At 43.1% G+C, this 20,375-nt stretch overlaps 1 protein-coding gene across 2 annotated transcripts in view; it reads left to right on the plus strand.

Moving 5' to 3' along the window:
• Window positions 1-20,375, plus strand: part of LOC145405221 (uncharacterized) — a 211,249-nt gene that overhangs the window by 4,888 nt on the left and 185,986 nt on the right. For both annotated transcript variants that reach the window (XM_080276641.1, XM_080276640.1), the window contains exon 2: window positions 10,440-10,563. In XM_080276641.1, coding sequence (XP_080132767.1) covers window positions 10,441-10,563 — 123 coding nt within the window. In that variant the 5' untranslated portion in view covers window position 10,440. The remainder of the gene's footprint in view (window positions 1-10,439; window positions 10,564-20,375) is intronic.

The raw sequence follows: 20,375 nt of genomic DNA on the forward strand, positions 1-20,375 counted from the left end.
GTTGTAGCTATTGCATAGGTTTAGGTTAGGTTAGGTTAGGTTAGAATAGTAAGCGGCTTTGGAGTTCTTAATACCTCTTTCTTTGTGATTTAGTCTGAATATTGCGCCTCAGTATCCTCATAATGTTAGTGATGCAGATTGTCGGTATCAGTAACACACAGAAGGTTGTTAATGTGTAATATGCAAAATAAAGTAGCTGGAGAGGAGGTGCTACGATGCCTCCTAAATTACTTAAAATACGGCCAATAATCTGACTCATTTTGCCTGATTGTGTAGGTCAGTATAAAGACGGGAAAACCTAGTTTCACCAGGACACGTTATGGTTACAGTGTCAGCGCCAGACAACTTAGACAACAATGAACAAAGGGAAGGCCCAGAACTTGAACCAGTCATATGATGTTCTGTTTATAATCCAGATAATCTAGTTTATAATCTGTCAGTGTAAGAATATGGGGCGTTTTCTGAGTGGCATACAAGGCTTCAGAGCACAACTTCCTTCGCAGTTTATGTTGTTTATCACGCCTTAGCATTCTCTTGCATGTTATTGTTATCGTTTCAAATCAACATGCGAGAGGATACTGAGGTGGAATATGCCGAACAAACCACAAAGGGACAGGTTAGGAAATATCGTAATCAGCGTCTTGTTGTCTGTACTCGTCGCTAGAGCTCCTCAGGGATTGTTTAATTTTTAGGTACTTTTTTTTTTTGTCAACTTGTGTGTAAATGAATGTGATCAATTCATTATAGTTACAGCAGCAGCTTTTGTTTAATACCCTTTCCCGGAACGAAAAACCAGACTGTATTTCCTGTAGCCGAGTCGCAAGAGCACCGTATGAGACTTTTAAGCGTGAGAATGGAATAAATCTTTAGGGTTTTAATGCATTTTAGTTACAGAGGCAGTTTTAATCATGTACCAGAGCCAAAGACCAAGGTGTTTTTTTTTTTTTTTTTTTCCTAGGGCCACGTGATTACTCCTGTCGATAGCATATAAATTCATTTTTGTAACAACAGCAGCTTGTATGATACACCAAGAAAAAATAAAGGGACTTTTGTAGCGCTGCATGAAGTTGACGGGAATTATCCATGTTCTTATTAGACAAGGGTCAGAGGGGCGAGAGGGCAAGTGAAAAAGAGCAGTAATGGGAATGACAGTTATTGAACCTTTCTTATCGTCGCACTTATGGTCAATTGCCACGTACTCGTAAGTGAATTTGGCATGAGATTAAAGATATTCATGCCTGTCAAACAGTTTTGATGGCCGATGGTAAGTGTAGTTCTAGTGATTTTATCGATACTTTGGTGATACTCTAGAAGTTTCAGGGCACTCGCAACAGTGTGTGTGTGTGTGTGTGTGTGTGTGTGTGTGTTAAACGATATTCCATCATCTTTTGAGAGCAAATTTAGCAACAGTTGTGATGTTTATTTTCCTGCTGCCTTGTTGTTATTTCTTCTTGGTGTCGTTCGTATAAAAATCCTCCCGCTCCCTCCCTGAAAAGAGCATGGTGGAAAGCAGGAAAAGTGCAGCTTTCATCCTACAGTTCACTGGGTTCAAGATAAGTCTAGGGCTACAACAACGCCGCTGGAAACCACGTAAATGACCTCTTCTCTGGCGTATCCGTTTCAGACGGAAGAAACGTTTCTCAAGAGCGTTATGGTGTCTGCGTGTATTTTTTTATTATAATAGATGGTAGATGGGGACGTTCACCATCCACTCGCTCGATGTAGTGCTGCTCTCGGGTGCCTGCCCTTTCCTCTCTTCCTTCCTTCTCTCTATTCCTCCTGATCTGTCTTTCTTTCCTTCAATATTTCCTCTTCCTTCTGTCTACGGGTGACCCTACACTGAGTGACAAGCCAAATGTTTTCCAGTACACCAGGAAACCATTTACTACTCTGGGCGGTAACCATATAACCAAATTATGGCGCCTGGTGGTTAAGTGGGTAATTAAGGCGCTCCAATCGGATTGAGCCTTGGCAAGTTTATATCCAAGGGGTGGTTGGGGTTTGTTGCTCACGTAATGCCACTCAGGGATGAGTTGAGACTGGTCACTCAGATGTCAGGACCAACTTGCTTAGCCCCGGGCTCCAACGCATTTCATGGGGCAACACAGGATTAGATGATGATGATGATGATGATGATGATAAAATATATTTTAAAATGAAAAAGTAAAACATTGTAAAATAAACATCAGTAATGTAATCAGTTTGAAAACATATGCGTTGTAAATACTCATATGCTTCCGTCCACCTATGGTGGAGGAGGCAGTAAGTGATAAGTCTGTCCGTCCGTGCATTCTTGGGTGCATGCGTCCTTAACTCTTTTCTGGGCACGAAATCTACTGAACCTATTGACAGATTTCCACCATGTTTTTGCCAGTGATGCAGTAGGAGATGATGAACTGAGTAGGTCAGCTAGGTCAAGGGTCAAAGGTCAAAGTAGTATGGGGTCGACTTAGTTTATCCTTGTGGGCATGATATCTCTGAACCCATTGACGGATTTCGACCAAACTTTTGTCAGTGATACAGTATGAAGGGACGATGATCTGTAGGTCAGCAAAGTCACGGGGTCAAAGGTCAAGGTCATAATCCATCGACAGATTTCCACCAAACTTTCGTCAGTGTTGCAGTATGGAGGTGATGAACTGATTAGGTCAGCTAGGTCAACGAGTCAAAACAAGGTCATATTGGGTCGACATTGTTTATCTTTGTGGGCATGCGTCCGTAACACAATTGTGGGCACGATAGCTGAACCTCTCGACGGATTTCGACCAAGCTTTTGTCCAATATGAAGGGGTGATGAACTGATTAGGTCAGCAAAGTCAAGGGGTCAAAGGTCAAGGTCATATGGAGTCGACTTAGTTTATCCGCGTGGATGCGATATCTCCTGGACTCAACGGATTTCGACCAAATATTTTTCAGTGATATAAAGGGACAATGAACTGATTAAGTCAGCAAGGTCAAGGAGTCAAAGATCAAGGTTATATGGGTGTGGGCGCTATATCTCCTGAACCCCTTAATGGATTTCAGCCAAACTTTAGTCAGTGATACAGTATGAAGGGGCGATGAACTGATTAGGTCAGCAAGGTCAGTGGTCAAAGGTCAAGGCCATCGGGTGTGGGCGCAATGTATCCTGAACCCATCGACGGTTTTCGAAGTCAGTGATACAGTATGAAAGGCCAAGAGTCAAAGGTCAGGGTCATATGGGGTCGACTTACTTTATTTCTAGCCTCATTTCAACCCACAATGAACCCTGTCATGGTGGTTGCATGACGAGTCCGTATGGAAAGCTTGGCGAAGGCATAGTGAGTGACGCTTTGCGTCGGCGTTTCCTTATCATATACGTTGATACTTTACGGATTTATATGCCGTAAAGTGGCAACACTGCACAGGCATTTAAACACAGGCAACCAAACACATGTGGCGGTATGCAAGGCTTCAGCTGCATAGTTCAGCACGGTTGCAGTAGTTTCCAGTTAGAGTTATTACCTACAGATCATGTAGTCAAGTCTCAGAATTGTGGACCCACGTAACTAAGTGTTCATCTGATGTGGCCGCAGGCATGCGATGCTCGCCTAAAAATCAAGTAGCTCAAGCAACTTCTCCCTACCTTGAAACTTCTTATAACCCGACGACGATATTCATTAATATCTGCTTATCGAAATGCAGTTTAGTAGCTACATTATAGGGGAGACTTCATGTACTGATAAAGTAAATGGAGGCTGTGATATCCATTTCAACTAACCGAAGCTAAGTGAAATCGTCAGATGGAAAAAGTGAAGTATATAAACGTCCTCGTGCAGATAGGGTAATCACCATCATCGTCCACGTGGAGCATAGGTAGTTTACAAGTGCGAAGAAAAGGACTTATTGGTGAAAATCTGTCCATGTTTGCGGTAGGCTGCTCTTCTGACGTGTCCATTAGGGTTCCCGCTTCATACCTGCCTTGACGTCATAGATGGCTACGTTCCGTCAGACAGTTGTCAAAATGAATTAGTCATATCTCACACCCACCTATCTCCCGTCATACCCACCTGTCCATCTCTCACCCATCTATCCACCTCACAGTTACACTCACCTACCATCCACACCTATGTTTTCTCGCCCATCAACCCTGCTTATATCCTCCTCCTCACCCTACATCCACCTGCTCACCCCACACTCACCTATTCCTTACACCCACTTTTTTCCCACCCACCTACTTTTTACACCCGCTTTTTCTCTTCGCCCACCTACTCCTTTACACTCACTTTTTCTCCCTGGCCACCTACCCCCTAACAGTCACATCCTCCCACGCACCTGCTTACTCCACACCCACTCACCTCACGCCCTCCTGCCTACCCAACACCCACTGACTCACCCCACTCCCACCCACGTACCCCAATCCCACCTACTCACCCAACTCCAACTAACTCGCCCCACACCCACCTACTCATCCTACACCCACCTGCACACCTAGGACTACTACATGTTACACCGTCTGCCCATCCTTTACACCCACTTTTTCTCCTCACCCACCTTCTCCATTACACCCACTTTTTCTCCAAGCCCACTTGCTCCCTTACACTTACTTTTTGTCCTCCCCCACCCAACCCCTTACACCCACTTTTTTCCTCACACCCACCCACCTGTCTGATACTGACATAGCTGCTTGACGCCAACGTATGCATCAGCTGGGGCTGGTGGAGAGGTGGAATTCGGATGACTGTGTGGACCTCTCTCTCTCTCTCTCTCTCTCTCTCTCTCTCTCTCTCTCTCTCTCTCTCTCTCACACACACACACACACACACACACACAAATGTATATTTTTTTGGCACGTTTTGTTTCTTGTTGCGTTATTCTTCTCGTTTTTGGTAAGAATTCTCATTTCACCATTTTCTTGCTTTTTTGTGTTCCGTTTTTTGTGAGGCACGTTATGTATGGCATGCATTTTGTCTTCATCTGTGATATATTCATATTGTATGCTCGTTGTATTAGCTTGTTGGCCATTTTATTCAGCCTTGGAGAGATTTTTCAAACAGGGGAGGTTAGATATAGCCTTTATTTACCTCTTCATCACCAAAGCTGTGCCCCAAGTTGAATAGGATCGTCCGCAAGTAACAAGAATCAATGAAGATGTGCAGTTTGTTCCTGTACATTCAGAGAGACATGGAAACTGCATACCTAGTCCTGCGATATGCATGCCGATTTGAAAGAATTACAAAACAGTAGCAGCAGCAGTAGTAGTAGTAGTAGCAGTAGTAGTAGAAGTTAGCGGACGGGAGCCCGTTCTATAATATGCACCAAGATATCAAAGCGATACCCCCCCTTCTTCCCCTGTTTCATTTCCATCACAAGTGTTGGAGGATGGCCGACTCCCTAAAAATAATGGTGAAATATTTTATGTAGCGGAGACGTTATTAAGAAATTAGACAAAATGACCTGAGAAGTCTCGTTGAAATCTATGTGCTCATTTTCCTTTATTTCTGATCTATTTTTTGGGGGGAGAGGGAAGGGGGAGAGGAGCTGACCCATCCCCACAGGAGTCATTGGGGGTCGCGCTCCCCAGTTATCTTACTACGGGTGCATGTCCATTGTGCGACACGTATTAAGACAACAGAGCTATATCCGCCCTCCTTTCATTATTTCTGAGATCTTTAAAATTGGTGACCCCCCTAAGAATAATAACGGAAATTGTGTTAGTGGAAGTCCTTTGGAGTAACCAGACGAACTCACCTGGAAGTTTCATTTAGATTCATCAAATAGCCTAGGAGGAGTTAACACACACACACACACACACACACACACACACACACACACACACACACACACACACACACACACACACACACACAGAGGGAGGCTGAATCTCGTGCTGTGGTATAGGGCGAGGTGCCGAAAATGATACATCTTGCTTCGCAGGACTGATAAAACATATCAAGGGGCTGAAGAGCTTACTAATATTTCCTACGTTGTGAGACTCCGGGTAGCTATGTGAATGCCGTGCATGCTAACTCTTTTCTTCGGCCATCTTCACTAAAGGTCATATCCTAGATAGCCCTGGTGATTTCTTAATACCGCTTGCTTATCGATTTATCCTGCACATAGCACTTGCATGTATTAGTGTATGTTATTGATGTAAACCATGTCGATAATAAGGAAATGAAAATATCATACAAGTTAATGTTAAGGTGTAGCCCAATATTCAAAGTAAATAGTTAAGGAAGAGGTATTACGAAGCCTTGCATTCCGTGCTGAGTGCATTATTCGTCCCTCCCACATCATACACCACGATCCCAACCCTTCCCCATCTCCCCTCACTCCTCTCCACATTTTTGTACTTAAACCTTCCCACCGCCAGAACCTCCCCTCATACAACATCCATACCACAGGGTCTTTACGGTCCCGTCCAGACTTCCGACCATCGTCTTAGCTCATCCCACGCACTCCCTTCTGGCCACCACATCAATTAATTGCTTCCCTCAGCTTTGACCTATACCTTTCTACCCTACTCACAGCACTCATATCGACAGCGTGTACTCCTCCTCAGGACCACTACCCATCACTGTCACATTTATCCTACCCACTCCGGTCTGTTTACCTTACCTAGCCAACTTTTTCTCTGAAATGGCGACAAACAGGGCCTGCCATAATAGTGACTGATGTGATTATCCATATACTGTAACTTTCTCGACTATCATGTGGTTTATAAGGCCCTTATTCAGAGTTTGTGCTGAGCCATGAGTGACCCACCATACACCACCATCCCAACTCATCCCATCCACTCGTGTCTGCCCGCACCACCCCCTCCTGATAGATGAATTCATGTCTGAAAAGCCATTGCAGCGATAGGGCTGATTTTTGACACGTCATCATAGTCATGACCTGAAGCGATATTTATTGACCTGAATCGTTCTGATAAACTTACAGGAACCTGAAAGGGTGTGACTGCCCCGAACCTTCATATCTTCAGAACCCTTTACGGAACTGTTTTTTGACACAAGCCATCACAGACTTGAGCTGAAGGAATCTGTTAGTAACGTAAATCGACCTGATGGATCTGAATTGGCCTGAATGGGCTTAAATTAATTGAAATGGTCCTGAACTGGTCCACCTCGGTTAGAACATGTCTGAAATTACTTAGGAAGACTAGAGTAGATCAGAACTGAGCTAACTGAATGTGACACAAGTTGAAGTGATTAGGCCCTGTTGAATGTGAAATCCCTGAATAGACCTGACCTGACATAAACCCTTAATGGCAGTGAGTGACACGAATGGGTCAAATTCGACTTCACGGGGCTTAAATGAACCTGAATTACTTTAAACTGACCGGAAAGTGTCCTGTTTAACTTGGACAGGAGTAAATGTGATGGGACTAATTAGACCAGAAATGACAGTGACGAACCTCAATGGTCCAAATTTGTCTTGAATGAACCTGAATTGATATGTAAGCAAGAGCGGATGTGAAGGACCGTAAGGAACAAGAAATATATTTAATAGAACTTAAAGAACCAGACCTACCCTTAACCCTTTCACTACAAAAATGTCTTTATCTGTGTAGTTTCTTTTTACTATCACAAGACGTTTTTGTTCAATTTAGGAAGGATGTTTAATAGTGAAGATGTTTTTTTGAATGTTATAGGCTATATACCGGTATATGGCTGAATCGGTAGAGAGGCGGCCTGCGGTCCTAATGGAGCCAGGATCGAATCCCGGCTGGGGCAGGGAACAGTTTCAGGATTTGAATTTCCTAAAAAGCAGACTTTCCTGATCTACCAGATGACCCGCCGATATGTCGTAAAAATACCCCCGTTAATACCAATACACCAGTCCTGTATGAGACAACCCTAGCATGTATGCAATATGGGTGGTGGGTGTTAGCGCCTAAGTGGTGACATGTGGAGGTGTAGGAGGACTACTGGGCCTTGGGATAGGTCACTGCCCCCGAGAAATAGGCCCTAAAGCCTTTGCCTAGAGTCGGGATATATATAAAACCTCTCCAGTTAAAAAAGTGTCCCCTAATGTAAATAAGCCTGTCTGGAAGTAATATAAATTATAAAAGCCATTATCGTTGACAAAGGGTTAATGGACCTGTATTTCCCTGAATGACCCTCACCTGACCTAAACTGACCTTGTTTGCCTTTAATCTAAAACGCAGGTGTGCGATGAACGAACGATTTTTTTTTTTTTTCATTGTTATTCCTGGATGGTTTTTGTTTTACATCTGAGTGTGTGTGTGTGTGTGTGTGTGTGTGTGTGTGTGTGTGTGTGTGTGTGTGTGTGTAAAATCGTTATGATTAGGTCAACACACCAAATGTGGATAGCTACTGTATATCCTCCGTTTCCTTCTTCCAAACGCTTTTTCAACTTGGCGCCATGCCTTTATTTCGTCACCAATTCACTTCAAACTTTCCACATTTTTTTCCTTGTGCTAATAGCTCAAGACACCATGTATTATTATTTATTATTATTGTTTTTGGCATTGTAAAGGAGTTTATGGGGTCAAAGTTTAAACCATATATACGCGCAAAGTTTGAGGTCCTTTGTTACTGCATGTTCGTTAGTTATCATAGCAGTTTGCACAGAAGCATGTCAGTGTACTGTAGCTGTGTGCAGACCTTCTTACATTCCTGTGGAAATTTTGGCAATCTAAGCCATAACTACAACGTTCAGATACCACGAGACGTGTGCCAAACTTTGGAGATCACTATATGACGTAGCTGTTTAAAGAAGTATTCTGTAAGCAAATATCCAAATCTTAGTCATTACAGTAGCTTCCTTCCCTGAGCAGACTGATGTGCAGTGAGTACACCTGTGGATATAATTATTATTTATATTGGGCGAGTCCATTCCACCATACTGAGGTGAGGAAATTAATAGGTGAACCAAGTGGGTCAGCAAGGTTGCTAGCTTCGTAGTTTCTGAGATCTCCAACGTTTCAAAGTATATTATTTTGCTTAAAATTAACCTCAGCTGATATTATATATATATATATATATATATATATATATATATATATATATATATATATATATATATATATATATATATATATACAGAGAGAGAGAGAGAGAGTGAGAGAGGAAGGGGTCATGTCGAATGTTCAGGATGTGTATCAATGGATATTCCACAAACGTTGTCTAAACCTCGGAAAGTGGTCGTTGATATGGGGATTTCAGTTATAATCCGTAAAAAGTTCAAACCCGTTTTAACTTAGTCCAAACAAAAAGCCACAAAGGCTGTACAGTGCAACCAGCATTAGCTCCCTAGGTAAAACTAACCGCGCGAACAGATCCTGAGGAAAACTCGAGAAGTAGGACTAGAACGGCATTAAATCATGGTTTAACTAAACATGGGTTCAAAACTAGTTAGCACCTACGTCTGTGTGAGAAACGTTCAATAGGTCTTCGAGGAATTTTGCGAATTACTTCAGTAAAACGTAGATGCTGTACTGATTATCTGATGTGTGAGCCACTGCATGAAATTCCATTGTGACAACTATCCTGGCTTTCCCTAGAATAACCCCATAAGCTACAGGGTACACTTAGTATGATGAAGGATATCATCACCAGACGCAGACACACCCACTCCTTTTACCTTCTCAGTTCACGTCATGTCTACTTCTCGTCTATGTCTTTCTCAGTACTTTTCCGCATCCCTTGTCTTCTTTTGCCTGTTATTCCATTGGCCGGATTTCCTCCATTAATCCACTCTTTTCTCCCTTTTTTTAAATATCTTGCGCCTCTTCTCCCTCTTGTCTGTTACTCGTAGCTACATCGCTTCTATCTTCAGTACATCTCTCACTTCTTTTCACAGCTCTTCCCACCTCTTTCTTTTCTTTCCACTACTCTTACACCTCTTTCTGTATCCCCTCCCTCCTTCTTGCCACATACTCAACCGATCTCATACCTGTCTCCGTTTTCCTTCACTCCTGCTTCTCTCCAGTACTTTTCTATCCATTTCTACTTCTCTTCTACCTTCTTTACATTTGTTCCTTCTTTTTATCATTTTCCCACGTCATTTGCCAGTGCCCTCTCGTCCCTTTCCACTTCTCTCTCTTGCCCTTTTTCAATTCTTTCTCTTCTCCATTACACCTTTCCAGATCTGCAATTTCTCACACTTTCTGCTGTCCTTTCTCTTTCTACTTCATTCCACTACTCCTTTTCCATTGACAGCTCTCTCCCTCTCTCCTCCCTTTTCTCCTCTATCCACTTCTCTCGCTTCACCTTCTAATCATTCTTCCACTATTAACTGCTTCTCTACGTTTCCATTTCCCACCCCATCTCTAGTTCTCCCTTTTTTCCTCCCCCCCCCCTCTCTCTCTCTCTCCACCGCCCAGTCTCCTCGCACTTCCCTCCCTTCCTTCATAGTCTTCCTTCCCCCTCCTACTACTTTTCCTTCTACTTCTCACATGTCTTCCCCCTCCTTTCCAGCACATCACTAACCCCCTCTCTCTCCCCCTCCAGCATGTCTGCGCGTGCCATCCGAAGCCGCCTGCGCAGTGAGGGCCACGAGCACTACCACCCTCACCACCACCACCAAGAACCAATGCGCAATGACGTCTTCTACCACAGTGACCACGAGCATGAGGTAAGACTGACAAAATGGAGATCACTAACCTTACACATTAGAAAAAATAAGCGGAGTAATTCCAGTAAGATGATGTACACTATACTTTATCAGTCTGTTATCAGGTCCACTGCAACCCCGGACGTTCATGAAAGGAGAGGAATGGCCAGATTTTGCCCTTTCTCATGCTGGTCAAGTATGAATCAAGAAAGGGTGTCCGTAGTGAGAGAAGTGCCTGTGAAAGCTGAAGTGTTGAATTGTGCTTTGTGTGTATCAGAGTCCGTGTATATTAATGGTGTGATTGGGTGCGGACACGTCTTTGTATATGCAAGGATAAACGATCATGGTCCACTAAAAATGTCTTTCACGCGTGGATTCGAGCTCAGATCAGATCAGAGCAATCTGGACGACGACCGCTTTAACCAGTATGCCACCAGACTTTTAGGAGTAGACGATTATAGAGAGAGAGAGGGTTGTACAGAAAGCGTTCCTCTCCCTCTTCTCCCCTCCATTAAACCTGATTGTGTCACGTAGAAGTCATGATGGGGACAACAGTAAGAATCATAGAGAAGATTATGACCATGATGGGCTCACGGTGGGGTTAAGAGTGTTGGGGTTAGGGTAGGATCAACTGGGCTCACGGTGGGGTTAAGAGTGTTGGGGTTAGGGTAGGATCAACTGGGGTCAGGGTGGGGTTAGGGTAGGGTCAACCGGGGTCAGGGTGGGGTTAGGGTAAGGTCAGGTGGGATCAACTTGGGGTTAGGGTGGGTCAGCTGGGGTCACGGTGGGATTAGGGTAGGGTCAGTTGGGATAAAGTTGGGGTTAGGGTAGGGTCAGTTGGGGTCAATGTGGGGTATAGGTTGGCGAGTCACAGCAGTCAGATGGAGTAGAGTTGAGTCAGTGCCGAGGTCAGGGTGGGATAGGGCTGGGTAGTGCTAAGGTCAGTGTGGTGTTCAAGTTGGGTCATGGTGGGTCTTGGTGTGGATGGTTATGAAAGGGTCAGGGTGGGGTCGATGCTGGAGTGAAGGATAAGGTGGGTGGTAAGTGATGAAGGGCGTGGCATCATTATATAAGCTGGAGCAAAAAGGCTGTGTTATCGCCAATTTGAGGTGAAGAAGGGGTTGAAATGTAGGCTTTTCTTTGTTTACCTGTGTTTGGCTCTGATATTTTGCAGTTTTACTTTTTTTACTTTTGATGGTGGTGGTGATGGTAATGTTGTTGTTGTTGTTAGTATCTTGTTCTTTTGGCAAGAGCACTGTGAAGCCATGCTATAAATCTAATCCTATGACGTATGATCACCTGGGGACAGTTTGGCTTGCATGGGTGGACAGACAGTAGGAAATGGGAGAACTATTAACAGATGCCGATAAAATGGGTCACACACTCATTCACCCAACATTCAAGCCCTCGAAGCCCTGGCCTCACTTAACAGGCATAACCTCTTGTGCATATTGTTTATTTATTTATTTATTTGCACTAGGATGACGTCTGTATGCTTTATTTTCCTTCCACCAGACGATTTTATTCGGCTTAGGACAGGCTTCTAGTAATAAAGGGATTAATAAAGCCCTTATCTAACTGTTTGGATTCGAAAAGAAATAATAATAATAATAATAACATCGTCTAGTGGTAACAAGAATTAAATAAAAACAATGTCATCAGATTCAAGGGACTAACAAGAGATGGCCAGCCTTTGTCTTGTGCTTCTTCGTGTACAAGAGAAAATATGGACGATCTGAGGCCGTCCTTACACTCCACCTGTCAGTTATATCCCGTCCATCTAGCCTCTTCCACTAGGCTGAGTACTGGCAGAGAGAGAGAGAGAGAGAGAGAGAGAGAGGAGGGGGAGGGGGAGTAAGGGTGGAAGGTGGAGAGGGAGGAAAGTAAGGAGGGAGAGATGAAGGGGAGATAAAGGTGGAAGGTGCGGAGAGAGAGAGAGAGAGAGAGAGGTAAGGGTGGAAGGTGGAGAGAGAGGAAAGTAAGGAGGGAGAGATGAAGGGGAGATAAAGGTGGAAGGTACAGAGAGAGAGAGAGAGAGGTAAGGGTGGAAGGTGGAGAGGGAGGAAAGGAAAGAGGGAGAGATGAAAGGGAGATAAAGGTGGAAGGTACAGAGAGAGAGAGAGAGAGAAGGGGAGAGGGAGGAAGATTGGCTGTTCCGATTGAGTGAAGCCTGTGGGGGTGAGGAAGGGATGTTGTCCGCTGCCAGGCCTGTGTTTGTGGCTGGGGTTTGTGTGTTTCAAGGGATTTTATTAACTTTATTTCCTGTGCTTTAGTTCATGTACGTTATTGTTTATTTATCTTTTCGCACGAAGTATTTATTGATCATGGTCCCCCTCGGTAAAGTACTATGTCTGATTTTAGTTTATTCTTCCTCCCTGGCGGTTTTATTTTACCTATTAATTAACTTTCGTACAGGTGAGGTGGATGAAGGTTACCTCTTGCACGGACAAGGTCTCTCGTAGCGATTGGGTTTTTGAAGACCATTGCGTAAACATCTCTTCCTTCGAAATGTCTCCTAAGCTGAATAAAATCGTCATGTTGTAGTAAGAATTAAGTACAGATGTTTTCGTAATATAGTGGTTGGTACGAAGACACAGTGGTACTTTGTGCCTTTGTATCTTTGTATTTGTACTTCCGTAACTTTGTACTTACGGTAGATGTTATCGGAGTGGAGGGTTTGACCGCCCTAACCATTTCTTGTACGTGTCACTTGCTGGCGACCGACCTTTGCAACTCTTCGATAGCGCTGCCCTTTGCAACTCTTCGATAGCGCTGCGTCCTCGATAAATCAATTGCTAGCACACGAATCGATTGCTGTCTACGCGAAAGATAGATGACACGTGCGTGCGACACGGGTGACTTACCTGATCTTCCAACAGTTACGAAATGTCGAATTATTTTTTCACATGCCACCAGTGAATCGTTAACATTTTATTTGCCCATTTAACAATATCTACCGTATATATTTTTTTGAAAGTTATAACTACCTTTCAGAAGTAGATACAGAAGAAAGGGGAGCGAGCGAGAGAGAGAGAGAGAGAGAGAGAGAGAGAGAGAGAGAGAGAGAGAGAGAGAGAGAGAGAATAGGGAAGTAGAGAAGGGGGCATGAAGGGAAATAGGGAAGTAAGGAGTGGGGAACTGAGAAAGGGAATTGAGAGTGGGAGGTATGGGAGAGGAGAGGTCGGTGTGCATTACTTAATTTGTTATTACTTCTGTATTACCTAATTTCTCATTATCAATTCATCGTGGTCATGTTCCTGACTTTTTTTTTTTTTTCCCATTTTAGGATGGTGTGATATGTTTGTTCGTTGTTAGAATATACCTACAGTATTTAGGCTAATTCAGGCTTCCATCTTCTCAACACACACACACACACACACACACACACACACACACACACACACACACACACACACACACACACACACACACACACACACACACACACACACACACACACACACTCCAACTACACCTCTCCTGTTCCAACCAATTCGTCTCCATATTCTCTCTCTCTCTCTCTCTCTCTCTCCGTAACCTAACGTAACCTGATACAAGGACAACAAACCCAACACAGCCTAGCCTTCCCTGAGTAAGAAAAAGTGCAAGAAAAGGATCACAGAACGGAAATCAGGCGCCCGGAGCGAGATAAGTAGAGATGTCTAAAAAAAAAATCCAAGAGACAGTTTTCCTTCCATGTTCTATAAGTTTTAAGTAATTCTGAAGAGATAAACAAGAATATATAGATTTGTTATGTTATATATTATTTACTGGTGTTTATTGTTCTTCCTATAACGTGTGTTTCTCTCCTGTTCTTTCTTCGCTTTGTCTTGAGAACTGAGAGTGTGTTAGTCATCCATCGATAATCAGGGGAGAGAGAGAGAGAGAGAGACAGACAGACAGACAGACAGACACAGATCCAGAGACAGACAGACAGAGACAGAGACAGAGACAGACATAGACAGACAGACAGACAGACAGGCAGAGAGAGAGAGAGAGAGAGAGAGAGCGTGTATATGTGAACGCAAGTGTTGCACCAATAACTTAAAGAGAATAGATATTGAACTTCGCCCTTCCTTTGAGAGAGAGAGAGAGAGAGAGAGAGAATTGCGTGTGTGTGTGTGTGTGTGTGTGTGTGTGTGATCAGGTAATCAACAAAACAGTGATTCCTGCAAGGCTAATCCGCAACCAGACTGATATTCGCCGCGTTTTTTATGCCCTGATAAATCTGAATTCGCCTGATTTTTCGAGAGAACGAACGAGCCACAGATTCATGGCATAGATTATACGCTAGTTGGGCCTTAATGGGGGTCTGTGAACGATAAAGTGAGGGAAAGCGAGTGCAATTTATTGAGAAACCTGAGGAATAGACAACATTTTTATATTTCGCGTTGTTTATTTTAGGTTTCATATATATTCGTGTTATATTTTTCTGTTTTGGTCGAAAGTGATCACTTGGGAACGGTACTGGATATTTGTATTTTACTTTATATATTTATTCATATTACTGGGTCGTTCTGTTAGTTTCTTTTCATCATCATCATCATCATCATCATCATCATCATGGGTAGTAATTTTAAGATATGATGTGGAGTATTCGGTGTTATGGTCGATGGTATGTGCTTCTGCCATCTCCCTGACCTGAGAACGATCCCATCTAAGGGCAGACATTTAAGAGGGTGCAGTAGTATGTCCTTTCATCTGTGTTCACATTATTTCATCGTGTCCGTGCGCCATCGATAATATATACAGACTCACTCTCCGCCATACCCACTCCAACGCCCAATATCCCCTCAAGCACTTTCTGCCCTGCTCTATTAAAGCCCTACACACACACACACACACACACACACACACACACACACACAGCAATTCGTACGTGAGGCACCGGGTTAGGTCGATTCACTTCAAACACCGCCTGCACGTGTGAGGCGTGAGCAAGCCAGCCGCTGCAAAACACACACATTTAGATACCGGAGCCTGATTAACAGAATTCTTATGTGTAAAGAGCCCGAGCAGGCTTTATCCACCGTATTATTATTATGATTATGATGATGATGATGATAATTATTATTTGTAGTAGTTGTATAATAGTACTGTAGTAGTAGTGGTAGAAGTACTAGTAGTAGCAGTAGTACCAGTAGTAGTCGTATAGTAGTAGTATTAATAGAAATAATAGTAGCAGTAGAAGTAGTAGCAGTAGTCGTAGTAGTAGTCGTTGCAGTAGTAGTAGTATAGTAGTATTTCATGCCTGAGATATATATATACACACTAAAAGGACACGACAGTGGGCAGGGTTTCCCTTCAGCTTCATTTATATTTCTAGTTAGTTTTATATTCACTGGGACTCACCAATTTCCATTCCTGTACATATTCTCTCTCTCTCTCTCTCTCTCTCTCTCTCTCTCTCTCTCTCTCTCTCTCTCGTTTTGGCAGTCACTCAGGCCTGTGATAGGGTGAGGAGGGGAGAGGTAGTGAGCTGAGTATTGAGAGGTTAGTTGTGATGGATTGTGAGCTGAGTTGTGAGCTTAGGGTGAGTTGTAAAGGGTTGTGAGTTGGGTTGAGAGGGGTTATAATTTGATTTGGGAACGCTGTTAGTGGAAGTGTAGTTTTTTTTTCGTGTTGACTTGTGAGTGGGTTGTGAGCTGAAATGTAAGGGGCTGTGAACTGAGGCGTGAGGGGTTGAGCTGAAATGTAAGGGGTTGTGAACTGAGGCGTGAGGGGTTGAGCTGAAATGTAAGGGGTTGTGAACTGAGGCGTGAGGGGTTGAGCTGAAAGGTAAGTGGTTGTGAACTGAGGCGTGAGGGGTTGAGCTGAAATGTAAGGGGTTGTGAACTGAGGCGTGAGGGGTTGAGCTGAAATGTAAGGGGTTGTGAACTGAGGCGTGAGGGGTTGAGCTGAAATGTAAGGGGTTGTGAACTGAGGCGTGAGGGGTTGAGCTGAAATGTAAGGGGTTGTGAGCTGAGGCGTGAGGGGTTGAGCTGAAATTGAACTTAAGGGATGGCCACTCCAGAGCTGAATGATCTCGTCCTGAGGGGCTAGAAAATATATATACAAGAATGATAATACCTAGTACTGTGGAGGTAATGTAGAATATTTTTAACGGCCCTCTTATTAAAACCAAAAAGTTGAAGGCGTGGAGAATCCCCCCTCCGCCCTTTTTTATTTTTTTCTTTATTTCTGAAGTACGTGATGATGACAGAAAACGCGTGACATTTGTGCAAGATTATTTTTTCTGAAGTGCATTATGATTGAAACCGCATGACCTTTGTATATAGTTTCCGGCTCCACCCTATGATGTGGAATATAGATTGATCACAACAAGGAAAAACTGGTGTTCCTTAAATAACTGTAAATGTAAACAGCGGGATTGCCTAAGCCTTCATTCACTCTGTGTTAAAAATTAGGCCTTAAGTCTTTCACAACGGTGGTCCCTTTCTACGTCCATCAGAAAGTAGCTAGTGTAATATGAAAAAAATTTAGTGGTGATTTCTTCTAACCCCGTCACTAGGAGAGGTCCGTTCTGAGCTAAATATACACGTAGTGGACGGGTAAGAGTTGTGAGAAGGAGCTGGGTTGCTAGGGGATGCTCGTTCAGCTAGAATATAATCGTTAATAAAAAAGTCAGAATATTTTTATCCTCCACTAGCAGGGGAACGCGGCGTTGTCCTAGGAAAACTCTATGATCGTGCATGCCGGCATTTCGTGGGACCCTGGACGGCCACTCACCCTGCTGGAGAAGATGGCCGGAGTCTCATTTTAACCACAGAGCCTATGTTCCTTCTTCGACCCATTTCTCCAGCGATAAAATCCCCATGGACATATTCTTATCAATGACCTGTTTTCCCACAACCCTCCCAGCCACCAACCCTCCTACCCACTCTGCTCACCCACCTACCCTTCTCATTCAGCCACCCACCTTTCCACCTACCTTGCCCACCCATCCTGCCCATCCACTCACCCATCCACGCTATCCCACCACACCTACCCAACCCTGTCCACCCACTCTACCCCACAACATCTACCTAACCCTGCCCACCCACTCCATCCACCCTGGCCCTCCACACCCACTCATCCACTCAACCCACCCCACCCGCCCAGCATGCCCCACCAGTCCATCCACCCGCCCTTCCCGTTGTAGTTAATAATAATATACCGGTAGTTGTCAAAGTAATAACTGTACGGTAATTGGCTACCATGTTTCCACCATGTTGACGATTATTTCTAATTACTACTAATCTAAGTCATCAGGGACGCCATTTTAGCAAGTGTAATGGACACATTTAAATTCGTCGTAGAAAGTTACACCCGGTAGAACTGTTTAGGGTTCTGCGAGTATATGCAGCCCCACCATTTCCCTAGAGGACAGACAGACAGACAGACAGACTAACATTCTCTCTCTCTCTCTCTCTCTCTCTCTCCTTTCTTCATCTTTTTGTTCTTATTCGTTCTTCCTTTTTAATACTCTGTCTTCCTTTTTTTTTGTGTGTGTGTTTCCCATTCAGCCGTCCCATTTTTATTTCTCTTACCTCTCCAGATCTTAGCTATTTTTCTCGATAATCCATTACCTGTTGTTGCTTTTCCGCTTGAAGTTCTTTCTATGTTTCATTCTCTTATTCATTATTACCTCTGCCAACGAAGTAAGAGGAGGTTATGTATTCACATGTGTCTGTCAGTTTGTTTGTTTGTCCACACGATATGTCCAAAAGTTCTCATTGAAGTTCATGAAATTTTGTGGAAAGGTGGGCCATGGGCTAAGAAAGAATTTATAAAATTTTGGGGCGGATCCGGATCCGGATCCTGCAGTGGCATTGGCGAAGGTGTACGCTCGCTGAATACTTTCTAGTTCCATTCTCTTTCATTCATTCATGTTTTGCTGTTTTTCTGTCATTAATCTCCTCATTTGCGCTACTTCCTTCCATCATCCATCTATTCCCATCTTCTTCCATCTTCCTTTTGCATTACTTCCTTCTTCATATATCCTTCATTCTACTTGCTGTATTTCTAATTTTTATTCGTCCCTATCGCTTCCTTTTTTTTTCATTCCTATTTCTGTTGTCTTTCCTTTCTTCACTCATCTCTTCATTTACTTTTTCATCTCTCATTCCCTCCTTTACTCATTCCCATTTCGCCTTTCCTTCCATTTTTCAGTCATTCTCACATTTGCAATTTTCCCTTCTTCAGTGATATCCGCCCTACCTGCTCGCATGTCAGTCTTTCACGCATCTCTTCCTTTCTTCATTACCCTGTACGTCCCTTAATTATTCATCCAGCCAGCTCCATACACTTTCCTTCTCCAATCATCCTCCTTTTTGCTATATTTCCCTTTCCCAATACTTCTCTTCTACTATATATTTTCCTTTTTCAGTACTTCTCTTTCGCTATACTTCTATTTTTCAGCGCATCCCTTTTGTTGTACTTTCCTTTTTTCACCCATCCTTTCTTCATTGATACTTACTTTGCTTCCTGCCATGTCTATCTCTCCAGCTCACCCTCCTACGTCACAACATCAAGTGCATTCGTCATTCCCATCCCAACTGCGTGCGTCAGTCATGCCCCCCTTCACCTACCAACATGTCTCCTTTCATTTTTCATTCACTGTATAACCCCTGTAGCCGGAAGACGTATTTTTCTTCATCTTTGCTACCACCTCATGATTTGCGTCCTGCTCTTGGGAAACCTGTCGCAATGGAAGGGTTAGTGAAGGCTCTATTCAGCCTCTCCAGTTGGAAAATCTCTCCTAAGTTTAATAGAACTGTCTTTAGTAGCAAGGTACTAAGTTTGGCCACTGGATTCAATGAGTACAGTACATTTAATTTTGTGTTTATGTTTACATCTTTCGTCTTGTTTTTCGTTACTTGTCTTTGCACTGTCCTCTCGACTCGTCACCTTCTCCCTTCATTCAGGCCAGTGGTTCACAGCCTTGGGTTCACAGTGCCAGGCGCCATTTATTGGGGTGTGAAGCATGCTGCCTAGTTCACCTACTTATTGGCCATAATTAAGTTCTTTACTTTTACACGTAGTTGCTATAAGTATGCTCTTTTTTTTTTCCATGTAGTTGCTATAATTAAGGTCTTTATTTTTACACGTTGTTGCTATGATTAAGCAATTTTTCCACGTAGTTGCTATAATTAAGCTCTATTTTTACACGTAGTTGTCATAATTAAGATCGTTTTTTTTTTTTACTTTGTGTTTGCCTTATTATTCTTTTTTATTTAGGTTGAATGCGTTTCACTATTCCTGTTTACCCGTCATCCCCACACTCAGGCTGGTGTAACATTTCTGTATCAGTTCTTTCATCTTATATATATATATATATATATATATATATATATATATATATATATATATATATATATATACAGATATATATATATATATATATATATATATATATATATATATATATATATATATATATATATATATATATATATATATACAGATATATATATATATATATATATATATATATATATATATAGAGAGAGAGAGAGAGAGTGGTATTGTTTTCTAAGATAATTCTACAGCATTTAACCTACAACATGGCCACTCCTCCTGTACCCCACCACCCACCACAATCCCAGCTCATTGACCCCACACAGCCATGCACACACCACCCATTTTTTTTTTTTTCCCCCCACTCCCTCCTCTCCCCTCTCTCACGCCACATTTTGATTGTTTGCGTCTATGTTTGTGCGTAGTGTGTGTGCTCATGTGCCTGAATGCATCCGTGCTTGTGTGTGTGTGTGTGTGTGTGTGTGTGTGTGTGTGTGTGCGCTACTACTACATCCCCCGAAATATTTGAGGAATTTCACAACCATGGGCAAGGT

This window comes from Coenobita brevimanus, chromosome 66, assembly GCF_032717465.1.
Source record: "Coenobita brevimanus isolate Jiangsu-jjx chromosome 66, ASM3271746v2, whole genome shotgun sequence".
NCBI classification, from domain to species: Eukaryota; Metazoa; Arthropoda; class Malacostraca; order Decapoda; family Coenobitidae; genus Coenobita; species Coenobita brevimanus.